Source organism: Tachypleus tridentatus, chromosome 13 (assembly GCF_004210375.1).
Source record: "Tachypleus tridentatus isolate NWPU-2018 chromosome 13, ASM421037v1, whole genome shotgun sequence".
Lineage (NCBI taxonomy): Eukaryota > Metazoa > Arthropoda > Merostomata > Xiphosura > Limulidae > Tachypleus > Tachypleus tridentatus.
The window spans coordinates 139,040,568-139,063,036 of NC_134837.1; the positions used below are offsets into that span (position 1 = coordinate 139,040,568).

The 22,469-nt window shown below is 33.4% G+C and overlaps 1 protein-coding gene across 1 annotated transcript in view; it reads left to right on the forward strand.

Moving 5' to 3' along the window:
- Nucleotides 1–4,903: 4,903 nt before the first annotated feature.
- LOC143238495 (potassium voltage-gated channel protein eag-like) overlaps nucleotides 4,904–22,469 on the forward strand; it is a 103,834-nt gene continuing 86,268 nt past the window's right edge. Inside the window, exon 1 of the mRNA XM_076478781.1 lies at nucleotides 4,904–5,322. Coding sequence (XP_076334896.1) covers nucleotides 5,244–5,322 — 79 coding nt within the window. The 5' untranslated portion in view covers nucleotides 4,904–5,243. The remainder of the gene's footprint in view (nucleotides 5,323–22,469) is intronic.

Consider the following 22,469-nt stretch of genomic DNA (forward strand, 5'->3'; position numbering starts at 1 on the left):
GTATTTCGTCTCGTCACATTTTCAACATTCTATTATGGGCATAGGTACAGTGGTGCTATGTGTTGTATATATGTGTAGCTTTAATTATAATTACAATTTCTGTTAGTTAAATTGTTAGTACTAGTATAATAATAACATTGAATTGTAAAGTTAGCTTGAATGTTTCTTAGTACGTGTTCAAGACATTAGTTCGAAACAAGACTAACCTATCGATGAGATTAGCCATCTTGAGCCGTCTGAAAACTAGTTATATACAATATTATGATGGATGAATATCTGAAATATAGGAACAATGCCTAGTACAACTTAGATCTGCAAGTTGTACCAGGCAGTGTCATAAGTACTAGGTTGATTGACAGTTCATCAAGGGTGAAAACTCTTCGCCACACTATGAAACTAGAGAGTAAAAACAACGATAAAATGCCCAGTTGCCAGTTATAAACAATGCTGATCGGGGTGAAGTCCTTTACGTTGGAGATTTCTTGATAGTGAGCAAATATTCTTATGCCATATTGGACAGCGTGTGCTATCCTCAAAACATCAGTATGGCATGTGTAAGATGGGTCGTAGCTGCGCTAATGTGTAGTAGATGTATCGTGAAGTCTGGAAGCTGGCAGTAAAACTAGATTACATTCAAGTAGACTGCTTCAAGGATTCCTACTCTAGCTAATTCTTTGCAACATGTACATCTGTGGGTACCGGATAACAGACTACTCAACTTCACCAGTCACATAATCAATGTTGTAAAATACATTAAGGTCATGAAAATTTCATAAAGAATTACGGTTGTAGGACATCACTTACTTATGCTCTACCAAATTTGTATCTGCTATAGCATGAATTATGCGTTACAGATTATTAGTATGAGTGCTATGTACATGATTAAACTGAAAATATGCTAAAAATCTGTATAAAACTGGATAATGGAATGTACTTCAGTGATCTTCACCTAGATATACCTCATAAATTTTAAAATATTTCAGAATACCAACGGGGATAGACATGGACGTATATATGCTATACAGCCATCAGAGAGTCACCAAATCTCAGACTCACCCGTGTAGAACAAACGTATGACGTCAGTGGATCATGTGGAAATTTATCTTGACAAAATCTGTAGAAATTGGGCAGAGGTTGAAGCAAAGAAAGCTTGTTAGCACTTATTGAAATACCAAAGTAAGACAGTCATCTGTCATCAAATATATAGATAATTTATGCACTACAGTTAGCAAGATAAATGTCCAGGCATCCATTGGTTTGCGAAACGAAAAAAAAATAAATAAAACTCGTGGAGATTTCAAGCTTTCTACAAGCAATACATGAACAGATACGGAAAACATGAAGCATACTCTCCTCTGGATTGTCGAAAGCAATGAACCACAAGTTAACAGTACCAGAAACAGTATATTTGAAGTTGACTCGTGGGCTGTAATTCGTAAAACGCAGAGTATTTGGGTTTTGGATGAATAACAGAAAGCAAAGAAACTGCTTTGGATGTATATGCCAGGCAATGCAGTGTCAAAGCGTTACATATATACGACTGTTTAATGAGAATATTATGATTTAGATGCTATAAGCATGAAAAGAATTTTAAATTTAGTTAATTTTAGAAATGATAGCTTATCACAAGTTTGTTTATGTAACTATGTTCGAACCATACATTGTGTAGTTCAACTGTTGTGAATTGGCGCTTGTTGTATTGCGTCATGTTACTATAACCTACTAGTTGCTTTGATTGAGGATTATTACATCATAATATCTTGCAGTGGATATAAAGTTCTAGGCCTCGGTTAGGTTATAGATACGCGTACAAAATGTAGTTTGAGTAAGTAAGAGGTAGTTAGACAGAGTAGTGAGATAAAAAGATAATCTGGATTGCGTGTTGTGCGTATAGTGATTATTCCTAAAGTGAAGTATCACAGATTATATTCTAATAACACAGCAGAGAAAATAAGTTGTCTTGTTAATTGTGTTGTAAAGTAAGTGAACAAACCTGTGCAGACATTTGACAAAAGGATACAATTATTTAAAGCTACGGATACAACTGCTGTGATCAAAAGTGAGACTAACATTTGTATATACGTTTTACTTGTTTTAATATATTTAATATATTATTTTAAAATAAGTGTGCTGTTTGTTTATTGTTGAAATGTACCGCCAACAATTCACAGACGCTTACTACAAGGAATTCAGTTTGTCCATTAATACATAAAACCTGACATAAAGCTAAAATAGAAATCCAAAAAGCTCACAACACAGGTCCTATTACATCTACTTACTGCAAGGATATTGATTTTGTCTGTATTAAGGAGAACAATGGCATTCATGGAAGATCTTCATTAACATTTTGAGGTGATGATATTGCTGAAAAAAATGTTGCAACTAATAAGAAAAGTAAATTATGAGAATTCAGTGAGACAGCATATAGGTAGAAAGAAACTGATGACATTGATAAAGGATTTCTCTTCTACGTTTTTTGAGGCACTTAAGGCGGTTAAGATGTATCCAGGGTTTATCTGTATATAAAACTTAACTACAGAGTAGATAAGAAGGAGTATGATTCTCTCAGGATATAGAAACTGTAAACAAGAAAATGAATTCAAAAGTCGTTTTTGCTTGGAAATTTTAAGAAAAATCTAAACAGCATAGAACTTGTTTTCATTTATTTGTTTAATGAAGTTTGCCAAAACTATTCGAAGGCTATATGCGCTAGCAATGACGAATTTAGGAGTGATAGATTCGAGAGAAGACAATTAGTCAACAATATCCATAGCTAACACTTGAGCTAGTGTAATGGAGAAGTAAGATTGATTGTGATATTATATCGCTCTCCACCGTTGAAAGAGCGAGCATATTCAATGATCAGTTTCAAATCTGTCACCTACCGATTTTGAGTCAAGTATTCTAACCGCCAGGCCATGCTAAATTAAACTCGTGTGTAGTTGCAGTTGTTGAGAAAAAAATCTACAGAGTAAAACTTTTTTTTGACTGGAAATATATAGATAAATTAAAATTTAAGTCTCAGTTTTATTTGGAGGCGCTGAGAAAAGTCTGAAGAGCTTACAACTTGTTTTCATTTGGAAGTGTTAAAAGGAACCAGTTTACTTTGCTATTTCTTAAATGCTTTATGTTTTACATTTATGGGAATTTATTTTATATTAAACGTGTAACGATTTGATAAGCTTTTCACAATCATATTACAGGATTCGCAGGATCCTGTTCCAAAAGCACTTAGTTCTTAAAGACTTGCTAGGGTCAGGTTCAAGCTGACCTATTCTTTTCTCCTGTTTATTGTTTACCACTTTCATTTTCAGGGCTATGTCAATTTTATGTTGTAAAATTGTCTATTTCTTTATGAGGTTATTTTAGTTGTGTAGTTGTGTTTTGTAATGCTTGTAAAAGCACGAGAAATCGTATGATCTGTGATATTAAGGGTGTAAGGTGTTCAATAGTTATTTTAATAATTAATGTGATGCAGCCATTTTGGTTTCGAGGATCCCTTATTGATTTGGGAATTCAGAAAATATATTGTTGGCTGCTTCTGTTATTTTGCTTATAGTTCGGTTTTGTTGCATTTGAGCGTTTATGTGTTCTTCATTTGTTTTGGTATGCCTTGAGTTTAGGTGTGCGTTTTTGCAGCCTGTGCATAAATATAATTGTAGATTGTTGTTTTGTGTTGATGGCCTCTTGAGGTTTGGATGTTGGCAACAAAGATGTTCTTCTTTGTGCTTCCTGATTTCGTATTTTTGTCTTTTGTGTTTTATTTACTATGTTCTGCATGTTATGATGGTTTTTGTATTTTTTGTAATCCTTTCTAGTTTCTCATATGTTGCTGTTGACAATTGAAGCAATCTAATTGTGTGTTTTCTCGAGGACAGTCTGTGTTTATGTGTTCTCTTCTCTACACCCTAAACAGCGTGGGAGAGTTTTACATGCGACTGCCTCATGTCGGTAACGTTGGCGGTTGTGACGGCTAGTATTTTGGTGGGTTCTGTTGTGCATTTTTAATACAGAGAATGGTGTTATTTGATATCACACTCTGGATATCTTGTATTCTGTGTACTTGTATTTTAATTAAAATGGTAAATTTCTGTGCTCTGTTTGAAAATATGTGTTATACCTTGGTATGTTGTATGTAAGTTTCGATTCTATGTATTCATTTATAATATTAGGGTGTACATTTTTTATAACAAAGGATTTAGGGTTAGATTTAGTGCCTGGTTTAAATGCGTCTTGGAGTTATTTCTTTGAGAGCCGATTGAGGTCAGCGGCCTCTGACCATTTGATAAGGACGTCGTCTTTGACTTATCGTTTAATGGCTTCAGTGTTGACTAGCGACTTACATTCGTTTGATTATAGCCGGTTCTCTAAACTGGACTGGAATATCTTGAACGATAATAGAATACTATGGTTGGTTTCACATGTGGTGTATTTGTTTGAGTAACTATTTTTTGTGATGATAATTTTTTCTTTGGTGTTACTTATATGTAATCATTTGTATCTTTATGTATTTCTGGAGTTTCTTGTGAGTATTTTTGTTTAAGTTTTTGTGTATTCTCGTGCGCTTCTTTATGTTCTTCGTGTGTAGATTTTATATGATTATGTTCTTCCATGTGTTCATGTTGTTTTGGTGATTCTGGGTGTTCTACTTGATCGGTAGTTTTTATGACTGCAATTTTGTTCTGTTGCATGCTTTTGAAACTACTCGCAAGGTGCTTTTGCCTTACCAACTATACGGTTGCTATAGTAACACGCATGTGCTTTTTTTATAGTGCGACAAGTAATCGTCCGATCTGACATGCGTGAGCTCAGCAACGAACAGCGCTTGCCATGTGCTGACCACTGTGTAACTGAAGCATATTTACAGTCTACTGCCAGTCTAGTCTTCAGCGTGAATACAATGACGAGCAAATAGAATATCGAGAAACTATTAACTGACTTTCGTGAAAATATGCTTTAAAATATAATAACTTTGATTATTAACTGCAAAACTCATTCAGTGGACGAGACCTGGATTGTGAATGTTTAAAATTAGTTTCGCAAAAGCCCATGTATGGGTCTTCTCACTATACCTAGTTCTGCGAGGCGCGTAAATCCAGCTATATTTGAATATTCTGGTCATTGTCCATTTAGGAGTTAAGTAAGAAGTGGATAAGTCTCCGTGATTACGCTTGAACATGATTGATGTCAGCGCTGATACTGACTCCCAACAATCAGCATATTTTTACTGTATGGAGTGAAAGATGCCTGGGGGTAGGAGAGGTCTTGTTGCTCCGCAAAACACTTTCTTGGATAGTATCATCAGACGTTGTAACTCATTACGTAAGTACCAATAGAGAAGTTGATAACGTTTAGATAAATAGAAACATATTATTAATGTGCAATCACTACTCAGGCTTTGTAATGAATATATTTGCTATATCAGTATGTGCTTGTTTTTGAATCTTGAAGGAAAGTTGTTTGAACTGATAATCAAGTCATTTTAGCACTTTTTAAGAAAGCTTCTCTTAACTTTTTATCACCTGTACCTTTTTTAAGGAGACGGCAAACCAATAGTGTATTTTCTGTTAAATGTTATGGTAACTAACAGAAAAAATGTTTCTGAAACAGACCAACGATATATAACAGTTCCAACTGAAAGATTGGGTTCGAAGTTAATTTACAATATTGTACAAGTTTGTTACGTTTAGCAAAATTTTTACGTATTTTATGTACATTTTATTCACAGCTGTACATTTATTAGCTACTTTGAAGTGATTGTTTACATATCGTTTAGTATGTAAATTATTTAATACAATTTGGCAGCGCTAGGATACTAGGCTTAGAAAATTTATTATGCATGGTTCAGACAATATTGTTGACTGGCGTTCAGAGACACGCGGTAAGACACCCTCTAACCTGCTACATTCTCTTTATGGTTTTAATAAAAAATACCCAACAAGTTAAGGATTAAACACAATTGTTTAATTCTTATATTCTGATGATACTCTTAAAAGCGGTTATGGTTACTGATTTGTAGAAAGACACAGACTTTAGTTGTAAATCTATTTTATGGTTTACTTTCATCGCATTGTAGGTAATTATTTGATTGTTTATTTTTGAATTTCGCACAAAGCTACGCGAGGGCTATCTGCCTTAGCCACCCCTAATTTAGCAGTATAAGACTAGAGGGAAGGCTGCTAGTCATCACCACCCACCGCCAACTCTTGGGTTATTCTCTTATCAGTGAATAGTGGGATTGTACTGTTACGTAGAACGTTTCCGATAATGATGCTAGGTGATACAAAAAGGTATATTTTAAAGTTTGAGATATTTTGCAGAAATATGCCCTATTGTAAAGGAAGTGCTTATGTTCTACAGAATTATACATTTGCCTATACTCTTGCACTGTTGTGAAGGGATATATACTACATACAAGTGTATACATTGTTATGAAGATAATCCCTTATGTTCTTTATGAGTGTATACACTGTTGTGAAGGGAATCTTTTATGTTTTATATAAGTGTATAGTGTAACGGATTTACAGTTATACGTTTATTTTAATACGCTATTTTTCAGTATAATTTTATTTTTCTGCTTGTGATGTATGTTGCTGGCTGTGTATTACTCACGTTCCATCTGTTCTCTAAATTTGTAGACGATTCTTGATAAATCAACAATATTTGTTTTATGAAAACACTAATGCGTTTTCGAACACTGTTGAAACATCGAGAAACTCGCGTGATTCGTATAAAAGCAGCTAGCCGAGAGAAGTAGTGGAATAATACTAGTTTTAGTTAGCTACAGTCAGTGAGTGTGCTGTAGGCTTCGGAAGCTATAAATGTGATTAACCCTTATTAATAGGAAAACTTGGAATTGGACCAAGAACATTTATAGATTTCGAACATTAAAAACCGTTAACTTTAGAGAATTACTTCGGACATTATCATTTCTACGGGACACTACATATTTTCCTCGGTCAGAAGTGAGCTTGTAAACGGTGCGAGCCAACCAAGCTAGCTAGCTTAAAGGAGGTGTGACAGTATTAAATCAGAATTAATTTGTTCTTTGAGGGTCTGGATTGTCGATAAATTTTCAGTTCTAGATCGAATATAAGAATTAGTATTTTTTAAGTTTGTAAAACTTGTGTATAAACCATTATTTGCAATAATTATTAGTAATAATCGGTATTATAAATTGTATTGTTTTTTGTTTGTATATTAAATTTGTTTAAAAAAAAGAAAATTTTGTGTATCAATCTAATTGGCAAATATCATAAATTTAATACATATTAACATTTAATTAGCTTTTAAATTAAAATTAAAATGTTCAGCTATTTGAAAACATAATACCTTGTGTGCCTAACATAATAAACCGTAGACTCGTCCGAGTTAAATTATAATACGCAACACATATAACGCCAGAATAGTTTTCAGTTTTGAAATTCATTTCAAAGGGTTAAATTAGCTTTAACGCTAGGGCTGTTTCTAATTAGATAATTAATTTATAAAGATCAAAGTAATTATAAAGTCTGAACTCCTTCCAGATGTGAAGATCACGTTAAAGCATTGTTTATAACGACAGAAATGTTTTTATTTGTCGTCTTCACGTCGTATAATCAAATTAGTTATGGCCAGGTGGATTAAGGCGTTCGACTCGTAATCTGAGGGTCGCAGGCTCGAATCCTTGTCGCACCAAACATGCTCGCCCTTTTAGCCGTGGGAGCGTTATAAAGTGACGGTCAATCCCACTATTCGTTGGTAAAAGAGTAGCCCAAGAGTTGGTGGTGGGTGAAGATGACTAGTTGCCTTCCTTTTAGTCTTACACTGCTAAATTAGGGACGGCTAGCGCAGATAGTCCTCGTGTAGCTTTTCGCAAAATTCAAAAACAAAAACCAAAACAAACAGCTGTCGATATCACGTCAAACAATCAAATTATTTATAACACCAGAACTGGTTTCAGTGGTGAAATTTTACGTCAAAGAATATAGTTATTTCTAACATCAGAACTGTTGTGAAGGGGAACCTTATGTTACACACATTGCTGTAAAATAAGTTTCTTGTGTTTTATTTTTTCGGTACTTGCATGTTTACTGCGGAACTTTGCAAAATCTCACAAGGCTATCTGCACTATTCATTCCTAAGGTTGAACGTATAGACAAGAAAGAAAAGCAGCTAGTCAAAATAAACATCGCCAGCTAATTTGGTGTTACAACTAATTTTATCTTCTCAGTGAATTTGATAACTAAAATCAGCACTAGTGTTTCACTGATTGTATTTTTTCGCAGGAATTTGATAATTAAAACATCTTTTAAATTACAGAATAGAATAATAGTAGGATTTGAACGTTTCCCTTATAACGCACTCATAGCCACAAATTACGGAGTGCGATTGTGTAGTAAAATGATAAGAATCATGAAGCCACGATAATAACACCTTTGGCAGCCCTCACCTCGTTTACTCAATTCTTAAAAGCGATCCTTTAATGAAAATATTTCAAGAAAACGTCAATATAATTTTTAAAATGTATTTCTAAAGTTTGAAAAGCGCATTCATTGTATAACAAATTATACATCTTCTGCCTGTTTATAACGTTTAAATGTTTCCAATGTGTGACATAAAATGTTATTTAACTAATTTTAGTAATTCTTTTTAGTAGCATTATCAATGTTTGTTCTCAGTTTTTAGCCTGATTAAATGTCGGTAATTAAGCGCAAAGCGTCCAGTAGACTATATCTGATCTGCTAACCACGGAAATCGAAACCCGGTTTCTAGCATTGTAAGTTCGCAAACATGTCACTGTGCCACTGGGGAGCTTTTAATGGCGAAATGGGAGAGTATCGTTAACTAGATGGCGCCAAGTTCGATCTCAGTAATGGTTATTAGCATATTCTGATGGAGACACGATTTAAAGAAAAGAGAATATTTTTGACACCAGGTGGATACTATCAGTTCAAAGGGTGCCACTTAGGTTATTCAGATCAGTAACGTGGTAAGGAAGACGTTGCACGAAACTACCAACATCGAGCTTAAGACATACACAGTCAGGTGCAACGACTACCTGTAAAAACTCTGAGAGCTGTTCAGGCGAGTGACGGTAGCATGTGTGACCAACAAACCATCTATGTGCCACAAGAGTTATTAATCTGTGCTCATTTTATTGGTGTGGTGAGCGATTGACATGTAGTCATGGAAGAGAAGACGTTAACTTGCATTCAAGATGCACCAGCTCCAATAACCAAATATAAGAATACTAAAGGAAGTTAATCGCAAACTGACCTACCTCCAAGAAAGGCCAACCCAACAAGGTGAAATGGGAATAACCACAGCATTTGGATTCCAGAAATTGAAGAACATCGTAGGAAGTTCAACAAATCATTCATGATCCGATCAGACACTGAAATTGAAGCAGTACTTCTGCAAAACATGTAGACGGATTGTTTCATGCAATGTTCGTCATTAAGAAGCTATTGAATAGTGAGAAGAGCTACTCTGTAATTGAATGATAGTATCTGGCAAAAAGGTAACAATTCAGACAGACCATCAAGTCTGTTATACGTTCATAGGTACAAAGTCGACAGTGTGAAAATCATGAAGTGGGCTTTGTGCGTCCAGAACTACCACCTCCATGTTGAACATAAATGGCTTATTGTTAGATATGCACAACTGTTTCAATTTAACATTAATACGAGTGTTAATTTTAGTTATTTTTAGAAGTGATAGTTTATTGTAAACTTTTTTTTACGTAGCTGTTTATGAATCATATGTTGTATAGTTCAATAGTTGTGAATTGGCGACTGCTGATTAATTATCATTTTAATATAACCTTCTAAGTTTTTCTCGTTGTTTTAATTGAGTATTATCATATCATAATATATTGTGGTGTGTAGATCATTCTAGGCTCCTGTCAGGCTATAATTATATGTCTAAAATCTAGTTCGTGATAGAGTGAGTTTAACAGTAAAAAGCGTATAGGGGCGATTTATGAAATGAAGTAATCACAATTTGTATTGTGGTAACAAAGTAGAGTAGATTAATTTATCTTGTCAGTTGCATTATTAAGTAACTGGACCAGTCTGTGTTGACTCTGACAAAAAAGTGTGTTTGTTTGTAATTAAGCACGAAACTACATAATGGACTATCTGTGCTCTTCTCATCACGGGTATGGAAAACTGGTTTCTCGCAGCGTAATACCGCAGACATTCATTCCCCTGTGCCACTGGAGGGCGATGGAAAAAAGAGAAAATTATTTAAAGCTCTGATACAAATGCATAATAACACAGACAGGAATTAACATATAACAGTATATATATATATATATATAACTATTCAATCACAATTTAGTTTAATTTTCCCATTTTTGTCTGTTAACAATCTACAACACCCTGTGCTTGTGCTATTATGTAGGGATGATGCAAATTTTACTATCTTGTTTTCATTGCTTTTGAAGGATTTATATTAGTCATCCGTACATTTACTTCCTTTTTTGAAAAGTTTTCTTTATACATTTATATATTTGACTTATTTTACTATTGTTTTGAAACACGTGCACTGCGTGCTGTTTGTTTATAATTGAAATTTCTCGCCCACAAGTCACAGACACCTGCTGTAAAGATTCCGGTTCATACATAAAAATTGACAAATTTCTGATTAAAATACTATTATACGTTATGAGTGGGCCTGGTGGTAACTGTTAAACAACCTGAAAGCTGTATTTGTAACATTATAACTACATAAAATTATGTGACCACTACACCGTTTCGAGGTATAAATAACCATAAATTCAACTAAACCATACAAGTATAAAAATCTTAGTGTTAAAAGCCCAAGGTGTTCCTGGTAATTGAATAAACTCATTACTTGCTATGGTATCTAAGGAAAAAATGACATGATATAGAAAATAAAGCTGTGCTCAAGAAATAATTTTTAATTAACAACATGAAGGTAAACTTTATTTTGTTTTTATACACAATTATTATCATAATATAATGAGCCTGAGCGGTGAAATACATTAAATCATAATTGTGAGCTACATATATAAAATATATCATGTCAAATATAAAGAAATTTACCAAATTAAGCAAATAAATAATTTTTTGTAGAAATTGCAGAGTATTTATTCTAAATATTAATTATTTTTATTGAAATTCACATTTAATTTTTTTAAATCAAATTTCAAATCCTCTTTTGCCAAGTTTGAAAATTACTATTAATACTTTCATTGCCAAGTACCCCATTACAGCACATTCATGAGTCTTTTGAATTTTGAACCGCTGTGAAGAAAAAGTATTTCATTCTAACTTCCCTAACTTTAACAGTTTTAGGTTAAGTAATAAAATATTAATACTTATCTAAAAATAAACGTGGCACTTGTGAATTTGTCTATAAACGTGGCAGTTTTATTTCAACAACCTAAGGTAACCTAAAAATATCATACCTGTTAGTAACAATTAAGTCGCAAGTAAATAATTTGTTTGTAATTAAGCGCAAAGCTACACAATGGGCTACTGTACTCTGCCAACCACAGATACCGAAACCCGGTTTCTAGCGTTGTAAGTCCACAGACATATCGCTGTGTCACTATTAAATTGCTATTCAATAATGGTTATCAAAAATAAGATTTATAATATGTTTAAAGATTACAAAATTTTTCAATCTATTGAAATAGAAATAATTTCATTCTGTTTACTGACATTTAAAAAACGAAAACTAACCTTGGTGTTTTAATATTTTCAACTATTATTCCAAATAAAGGTGAAATATCAACTTATTAAACTTACTACATTTCTTAAATCTGGACTGATCAACATACTTTAAACATACTGCAATTTAAAGTTTCATAAAACAGCAAAAGAATTAGTAAGAAACTTAAAAATATAAAACTTTTTAATTTTATTAATTCAACTGGAAAACAGTTGTGGGAACATTTCTCAGTAAATAATGATGAGAAGTTTACTAAAACATTAATCAGGAAATTGTTGTAGGTCTGAAACAAAAACATTGTTTAGTTAGTTAAATGGAGACTATTTTAATCGCTTACATTCTTTTTGCTATTTTTCTTTATAGCGTAATAATTTGTAATACTAGTTGAAGTTAATAAAATAAGATAAAAAGAGAAATTTTAAAGTAGTATTTGAAACATTTATTATCGTATTCAGTAAATTATGGATCAGTATAAATCTGTTGGAGAATTTATTTATAGAAAATCAGTGAATTGGCATATTAACCGCAATAACAGTAATTGTAACACATTTATTTTATTAAGTGATTTTTATAAAGAACGTTAATGCGTCGGAATATGAACTGTAAAAATAATGTATAGCAAATTTATTATTTTATTCAGCATATTAAGGATCAGTATAAATCCTGTAAATAATTCATATATAGGAAATTAATGAAGTTAAATAGTAATTGATAAACAATCGGAAAATTTTATTCGTAACATTATAACAACAGAAAATTATAAGACTGCTACATCATTTTGAGGTATGAATAGCCACAAACTGAAATTAGTTTCAGTAATTAGTTTCAAAATTTGTTAATTCCTTATTCAAGATAAAATCAAGTGATATAATCTGAAAATAAAATTATTGATTTATGGCTTCAGATTATTAATGAAATATTTTGCCTTTAGTTACAAATTTTAAGATAATACAAATAATTTATTTTTCTGTTCCTTAAGTTGTTCTTAATATGTTAGTTAAAACATTCTGCTTCAGGCACAAATAATTCTTGATCAACAATAAATTAAACCAAAATGTAACTTATAAGTTAACGAAGTCAATCCTATATAACAGACTGACTAGAAATTCATAAGGATTAGAATATATTGCAGAGATATTATTGGCCATCTTTCCAATAATATCTTACTGGATTTGACCGTTCTATTCTTAAAACCATATGCTAAATCGACAGTGCAAAGTAATCTTCGTTAGGTTGATGTATCACCAAACAACAATTTTGGACAATAACACTAATAAAATTCAATGTAATTAGCGTTAAAAAATGAAGTAGGTGGAATGGGATATTATTTACACAACACGTAAAAATATCACAAATGACAATCAGCTATCTTTCTTGTAGTGATTAGTTTAATAATGACATGTTTTGGTTAGCTTTATTTTAGAAATAGTTGTTATGAATGATCTAACTTGGATCACAATTCTATCTGTGTAGTACGTAACATGAAGTTTATTTTCATTGTTCCTCTTTTTTCCTTAGTTGATTTATTTAGCTGACTTTGCACTTAACTAAATGGATTTGTTTTATTTAGAACACCTACTTTTCGTGTATCATACTAATACGATTGTAACCTAATTTCGTGAAAGTCATGCTGTTCGACAGAATATAGCTGCCTTCCCTCTAGTCTTACACTGCTAAATTAGGGACCGCTAGCAGGGTGGCCCTCGAGTAGTTTTGTGCGAAATTCAAAACAAACAAACAAACAAATCGACAGAATAATATTAGAGTGGTGACACTGAAACCCATTGAACAAAACTAAAAGTGTACAAATAAAGTAGAAAGCAACTATAAGCGTTTATATATTTAAACAAAATATGCTTTAACCATAGTCCTTGTTACAATGTTTGCAACAGGTTTACCGTAAACGTTAAAAACAAACCAAAAACAATAAATCAGACTATTAAACACTACAGGATTTTTTAAAAATGTCAATGCTATGGATAAATTTTTTATTGCAGTGATCGATGCCACATTTTCTTACAGTAAGCTAATACCAGTAAATGAATATCTTGCAGCAGCCCTGCAAAGCCGGCGAACAATATGTAAATTGTTTCTTAAAGAAATCAGTTCATACTCATAAAACTTTGTGTAAACTATCGACAAACATAAAAAAATAAAGCATAAATAAGACATAACAAGTTTAAATCAACACTCTTCTAACACATCCAGTAGCTTCATAGCATTTCTATGTTTCAAGTCAGAGGGTAGGGGCTGCCACACCAAAAGCAACGCAGTGTCCGGGCCTTTGTTTGGGACACAGAATATGTGATAACGCGTAAAGCCAACAATTAGTTAGTGTTTTATAAGTAAATCCTGTTCCATTTTTTCTTTAATGCTGATTTCATTACATTAACAGGACTATCTAACATGTTAAAAATATATATTCTTTATTATGTATGTTTTTGGTCTGATTATTGTGATGGACATACTTTTATATATTTATTTTAATATCGATGTTTGTTTCAGTTAAATATATATTTATAACTGCGTGCAGCTTATATTATTAAATGTGCAAAATTCCTGCCTATTCAGTAAATATGTGAAATATTTCCAAGCGTGAGAATCAACAATATATGTTTCACGAAAGTACTACCTTATCGTCAAGTATTGCCGCAAACTGAAATTTCAGGAACCTCGCATGAGGTTTATATATTGATGCGCCAAGAGAATAAGCATTATTTTATTGTGATAAGTGCAAAACAGTCAGTTAATTCTTTGCGAGCATGATGAAGTGGGGGATACGATAACTGTGGGAATTATTTTACTCAGGTTTTGCATAAGTACCTAAGCATTTTGTTGGCTAGAAGAAGGAAACTCTAAAATCGCTTTTGTGACAATGGTTGTACTATAATCCAACTCTTATGTAGATTTAACACAAGACCAACTAATGACTAAAGATACGAACCTTGAAATTAATTACAGTTATTAACAGAAATAACAGAATTATATTATAAATCCTGTGGTCAAATTACTATCTAGATTTTTGTCTGTTATCTGTTATCCTCAATTTAAAGCATGCAGATGAAATTGATTAATCTAATGGCTGCTTAAGGCTCCGACAAATATTTTCCTAGTTACGTCAACGAACGTCGTTAGAGTGACAGTGCTTATTAGTTTGATAAATAAACAAACTTTTTATGACAAACAAATACGCTGTTTATTTAGCACCAGCAAAGAGCGTAACAGTGTAACAATAGAACATAAATAATATAAAATTATATTTTTGTTATTATATTAAGATGTTTTGTACGTTTTGTCGTTATTGAAAACCACAATTAATTTATGTCTGGATATTGTCTTTATAAAAGTTAAATAATAATAATCAGGAGACTTGGATAATATAAATGAATAACATTTTTAATCGCTTCTTTGGAATGACATTTAGTGTAGTATAATATTTTCATTATAGCAGTGGATTAATAGTGAAAAATTAAGCTTACTGAACCTAAGCCTAAAATTTACAAATAAAAGCCTTAAAATTATGTTGTACTTAAACTTTCCGATTAAAATCCGTATAAATACATTGTGCTGTTAAGAATAAACTAAGTATACTTTACAGTTGTAGCCTATGTTTTAAATATATCTATATCTTACTATAATAGAACTCTTGCTTATATGATACTGGAAAAACGTTTCTATTACGCAATGTGCAGTCCGTAACTTCGCGAAATTTTTAGCTTATATGGATGTAGATTTGCAATAGGGGTCACGATTTTCCTCTTTCCCCCCCCGTTTTTCGTCACAGAGAACTTTATTTTTCTCCATTATCAGGATGCAAGTATGACGTCATAGATACGTCACACGCTGATCTAATGCACTGGCGCCATGGGTAATTAAAAGTAATCTGTTTACTTACGAAATAATAGAACTGATTTTCCAAAACAATAACTTTTAGACTAAATAGATAAATCTAGAAAAATCATTACGATTTCTTGAAACTTGTCATGAAAAAGAATTTTAAGGTTTTGAACCCAAAACAAAGGGTGTTTATTTTTATTACGTAAATAGAAATACGTGAACCTTCTTGTAAATGTAATAGTACTGTCTGTTATTTGTCCATGTAACTGCTTCGAAGGTTGTGGATGGATCTTCCCAAACTTGGTATGGAGGTCCATGCTAGGTACGTACAAATTTTTAGTTTTGTATTTTTTTACCTCTACTTCGTCCCATGTAAATTGACTTCCACCAAATTTGGTTTGGAGGTTCATTGGATTTATGGAAAAACAGATACAAATTTTCAGTTTTTAATTTTGAGTTTTGCGGCTGTTATGGGCGTCATTGTGATTTTAACCACTACTTCATCTTTATAGGTGGAGTTTCACCAAATCTGGTATAGAGGTTCATTTGGTTATGGGGATTTAGATTCATACAGCATTACAGTTTTGCAGTTTTTAGGGGCGAGTTTTACCACTACCTTTTTCCTCTTAATGGGTCTTCAACAAATTTGGAATGTAGCGTTATTTGGTCCAATTGATATATGCAATTTGCCATTTTAGATGGAACGAATTTATTGTTATACGTTTATTATAATACCTACGCTTGTTTCTGTATGGTTTTTTTCTTTTACATGTGTCGTATTTTTTTGACTGTGTATTGCGCAAGTCCCTCCTGTTCTCGAAAATTGTAGGACGTTCATGAGGAATGATAAACAATGTAACGTGTGTGCATGTAAATAATATTAGTAATTGAAAGTATCGCGCGCGAGAATATTGTAAAAGGTTTTAAATTGTGTATTAAAAGATTTTGGAATGAAAGATTCGATTCCAGCACCTCGGCGGTCGGATGTAAGTTACAAATTTAAACAGGTTCTTATTGGGTCCACGAGTTACCACTTAGCAATTCCAGTCAAATAATATCTTCAAATGAATAATGGTAATAATTGCTGTAATTATAGTCACTTCATCAATATGTTTAATAGAAATCTATGCGATAAAGATGTTGGTAATTTCTGATGAGAAGAGAACCAAAAAACATTGCGAATAAAGAATATTTTATTAATTATGTCTTTTTGTTTAAACATACTATCTTAGCTTATGTTTTCCTAATGTTAACGTTTCTTTTACTTGTATTATTGTTCACTGGAAATATTTTGTTGCTTTTTTTTAATGTGTAGTCCATACTAGGAACATCTTGACAATAAACTTAGAAAAAAAATAAAAGACAACCATGACCCTTCCGAAAATAATAGTTAACCTTTCGCCATTGTAGCTTCATTGGGACCGGTAATACAAGAATTACAAAAGAAAAGGAAAATTTTAACACTTGAAAAAGGATTTTTATTTCAAATGATGTAAAGCGAAACGTAAAGTAGAAGGAAATTTAATGCCAAGTGAGGAACACGTGACCTAAAGCCTGTCATTTTTTCCAACGTTTTAGAACACTTTTTTCCAATATACAACATGAACTGAGCCAGAGAAGATGGATTGTTGCATTCGGTCAGTGAAATTAGAGAAGTCTTTGATTTACTGACAGTGATATTAGTCAGTGAATAATCTTGTAACTTGTGTAAATTTTCAGTTATAATTGCGACATAGTACCAAGCGTATTAAGGCGTGCGACTCGTAATCTGAGGGTCGCGGGTTCGCATCCCCGTCGCGCCAAACATGCTCGCCTTTTCAGCCGTGGGGGCGTTATAATGTAACGGTCAATCCCACTATTCGTTGGTAAAAGAGTAGCCCAAGAGTTGGCAGTGGGTGGTGATGACTAGCTGCCTTCCCTCTAGTCTTACACTGCTAAATTAGGGACGGCTAGCACAGATAGCCCTCGAGTAGCTTTGTGCGAATTTCAAAAACAAAACAAAATGTAATTGCGACATAGTAATTAGACATACAGAATTTTTTTAGGTGTGAGAGACAGTATATGCTGTTGGTTTGCTACAGTTGGTATACTATAAACATCGAAACCTGTAAATGTAATTAACTCTTCTTAATTAGCAACTTCAGATATTTTACCAGGAACGTTTTTAGATTTTGAACCTTACAAACCGTTTAACTTCAGCAAATCAACATCGGACATTAGTATTTTCACAAAGACTTTAGATAACGTGAGCTGTGAAAAACTCGCGTGTGATCAGCGAAGAGTTAGCTAGTTCCGCATTGAGTTGTATCTGTATCAGCTTGAAATTAATTCCTCATCGTGAAGCCTCGATAAGAAGACTCAATACTGCTTGTAAAACTTTGTGTATAAATCATTATCTGTAACAGCTATTTGTAATTACCGTTATTATAAACTGTATTATTGTTTGTACATTAAAAGTAATTAATATTTCTTTGTATTAATAAAGAAAACTATGTGTATCAGTTTTGTAAAATATCATAAATTTGATACATCTCAACATTTAATTAACTTCTAAATTTAAATTACAATTTAACTCAGTTTTAGACTATTTTATATTGTAACAGGTGACAATAAATCAGAGACTTTTCCGAGATAAATTATAATATGTTGCAGAAGCTACAAAATATAGTATGGACAAACGCTGTCTGTAACTTTGTTGAGAAACCATGCATTATTTACTGAAGACATGCGCCCAAAATGTAATGATTGCATATTTTACTTCTATAGCTAGCGAAACATTTAATACCAAATGGTGAGTGACGATATGTGCATTAGACTAAAGAAAATTAGTTGTACTCTAGCTGCGATCTGCAAAACACTTGCAGTAGATTTTATACTGTTCGCCTGAATTTTCGTTTCTCTTGCAGGCATTATGTGTATGATTGATAACTTTTAGTCTATTTACGTATGATTGGTAAATTCTAGTCTATTTATATATGATTGGTAAATTCTGGTCTATTTATGCATGATTGGTAAATTCTGGTCTATTTATTTACATTTGACGTGGTCACAAAAACACACTCACTTAGACGTAAATTTATTTAATAAAACTACAAGAAAAGTAAACAGTAAAATAAAGTAACAATATTTATAACAGTGTATAGAAGATGAAAGTAATATTAGCGGCCTCCCAATGGCACAGCGGTATGTCTCCAGGCTCCCAGCATTACAAATCGCGTTTCGATACCTGTGGTGGGCAAAATATTGTATAGCTTTCCGCTTAATTACAAACAAACATTTATTAGCGTTTAGTGTATGGCACTATTTACGTGTTGAAACAAAGAAACTCCCAAAATATTAAAGCAGTAATAATGAAACAAAATTATTAAAAAGTATTTATAGCAGTCGATGAAACGAAGAAAATCTAAATTATTGTTAGTAAATGTAAAATTGCAATGAAGGTAAGTTTAGTCGATTGTCCAGAACGTCTAAATGTGTGTTCACAAAGTGATGAGTGTATGATTTTGAACGAACTGCGCATCCGTGTTTTAGATCTAAATAACCAGAGAAAACCTACAACGTAATTTTCATTCTTATGTGATTTGATTGAGAAATTAGCGAGAGAAGTTTCGTAAAGACAGTCAGAAGTGTATTATCTATAAAATTGGCAATGAAATTTGGATCATTTAAAGTTAGTGATAAACAACAAAAAGCATCATAGATGAATTACACTATGTAACAAAATTTTTACTTTTTTCTTGTTCCTGGGCAGAAAGTAAATGGAAAAGGCCTATTTTTCTCTTCAAACTTTGCTTTTGTGACCTGGGTAATGAAAATTTTAAATTTATCCATTTTCCAGAACATTTCTGGTAGATTCAGTGCTGAATAGCTGACAGAGAATTTTCTCGAACTTTCTAGAATGTTGTACAAGAGGTGGTCGATGTTGAAGACCGAGATTACAATTTCAGAAGTGCAGCTGGTGAGAGAAGCCCATACTACCCCAACCAAAAAGATCTCAATGACTTGATCAGATATCTTGGTCTAACAAAGTCGAATGCCGAACTTTTGACATCTAGGCTCAAGGAGTGGGATTTGTTAGATGAAAGTGTGCAAGTCGCATGTCAGAAGAAACGTCACTAACATTTTTCAAGCTTATTCACTCGTCAAGATTGGCTCTGCTTCTGCCACTATGTATCCGATCTGTAGGAGACAATGGGAATTGCCTGTAACCCGAACGAGTGGCGCCTCTTCATTGATAGCTCATCCAGAAGTCTCAAAGCTGTGCTGCTCCATAACAGGAATAAGTATCCGTCTTTTATCCTGGGTCATTCGGTGAACCTCAAAGAGGAATAAAACAGCGTCAAGACCTTGCTAGAAGCCTTGAAGTATGATTAGTATGGCTGGGATGTTATCGGAGACTTCAAAATGGTGGCCTATCTGATGGGTCTTCAAGGAGGCTTTACCAAGTTTCCTTGTTATCTTTGTCTTTGGAACAGCATGGACACCGCAGCTCACTGTAACAGGAAGCACTGGCCACAACGGACCGAGTTCTATGTGGGGAGGCACAATGTCAAGTGTGAGTCACCACTGGACCTCCGCAAGGTGTTGTTTCCACCATTGCACATAATATTGGGTCTTTCACAGTTTGTCACAGCTCTTGATAAGGAGTCTGCAGCCTTCGAGTACCTTCGAGATTTTTTCCCTAAGCTGTCTGAGGCAAAGGTCAAAGCTGGTGTCTTTGTTGGGTCCAACAAATAAAGAAGATCTTGGAGTGCACAGAATTTCCCAAGAGGCTCAGTAGGAAGGAAAAAAAAGCTTGGGGCAGCTATGTCGCAGTGGTTTGGGGCTTCTTGAAGAATCACAAGGCCGAAAAGTATGTGAAACTGGTTGAAGCTCTAGTGAAGAACTATGGCAAAATAGGCTGCAGGATGTCCCTGAAAGTCTATATCCTTCACGCTCATCTTAATAAATTCATGGAGAACATGGGAGCATTCTCAGAGGAGCAAGGCGAGGGCTTCCACCAAGATATATTGAACTTTAAACGCCGCTATCAAGGAGCGTATAACAAAAACACGATGGGAGACTATATTTGGGGGGCTGATACGTGAAAGTGATTTACATTACAGTCGCAAATCTCGAAAAACTACTCACTTCTAAACATTTTTGTATAACTTTAGTATAAATACATGTACATCTTGATTCATATGTTGTTTTATTCAAACTTTTTTGTAAATGAAAATGTGCAAATTTGCCCGTTTCTACATAGAAAATAGGTTAATTTCTAAATTTCGTTATCCAGGTCACAAAAGCAAAGTTTGAAGGGAATAATGGCCATTTTCTGTACTTTTACAACATAAGCAATTAAGAAACAACACACACTATCCACGAACAAAATTTGTGTTACATGGTGTTATGTAATGATCAAGTAGTATGGAAATAGCAGCTGATAGAATGTGTATAAGAACTTAAACAATTCGCTAGACAACTTGTTACTTGGAATGGATTAGGCAAACGAAGCAGCTGCTTACAAAAGCGTTTGGAAAATTCAAGCTGTCCCATAGCTGGAAGGAAGAGGAAAGATCTATGAATATGGATAAAAGTGAATGTAACAGTTGAAACTGATAAATCAACACTCTATATTAAACTGAAAATACTATTATATCCTGATGATGTGTTCCAGACCAAACAAACCAAAGGAACAACGAAATATCTTGAGTAGAAATTAAAAAGGAATTCTTTGGAGTTAAGGGACACAATTAAGTTGAGAGTATTCAATATGCATCAGCTAAGACAAAGAGTTCATCCATTAAAGATACCAGTTTACGAATTAATAAACACTTTGATGGAAATCCCTTCAGCTTGTTAAGTGATACAAGTTATTCTTCACCTAACTTTGAATGGCCCAAGCTTGTAATGAAAGGTGGAAGTTGTCGCCAGAGATCAAGAGAATGGATTGATGCGAACTGCAAGTGGTCATAAAGTGTCATCAATAAGAAAGTTCGAAGTAATTTTCGCTGTGGGGATTTATTTATGTAACATGATATATGAGAAAATGGCATCGAGCAAGAGTGTATATTGGAAATAAACGTCACGCAAAAACATGGTCATAGGGTAAATGTATTTCAAACAGTTTCGTAATCTCTGACCAGGAAATCCCTGTGCACTACATGACAATTACATTAACATAGGCTACGTGCCAGTAACAGCACAATGATAATGAAGATATCCAACCTAAAATGCTAAAGACAATTTATAATGAAAGGTAGTCCAAATCAAAGATCATCCATTATAATTGTCTTTTAAAATATGTCAGATAGAAAACTGTCACCTAGTTAGCTTCAAAAAAGCCTTTGTCAAAGATAAATCAAAGTGATGAAGAGCCTGAAGTTGCTGTCAAGATCACTTACAGAGTATCAAAAGGTATGCAGCCATCAATGAAATTTCTTCCACCATCTACTTTAAAGAGAACACCCTCACTCTACCTATAGAGAAGAAAAGGTTTCCCATCTTTGAACCAAAAACTTTAAAAAACAACAAAAACAGAAAGATTGTTTGTTTTTTGAATTTTGTGCAAAGCTACACAAGGGCTATCTGCGCTAGCCGTCCCTAATTTAGCAGTGTAAGACTAGAGGGAAGGCAGCTAGCCATCACCATCCCCCGCAACTCTTGGGCTACTTTTTTACCAACGAATAGTGGGATTGACCGTTACATTATAACTACTCCACAGCTGAAAGGGCGAGCATCTTTGGTGTGACGGGGATTCGAACCCGCGACCCTCGGATTACGAGTCGAACGCCTTAACCCACCTGGTCATGCCAGGCCGAAAACAAAAAGAAGATTAGATGATTGGACAGTATAAATATAAACAGCAAAATAATGAAGAAAATGCTTTGACAAAATTTCGATTATTTTAATAATTTAATGATTATAACATCTATAGTTATGATTATTAATGTTAATCTTCAAGAGTT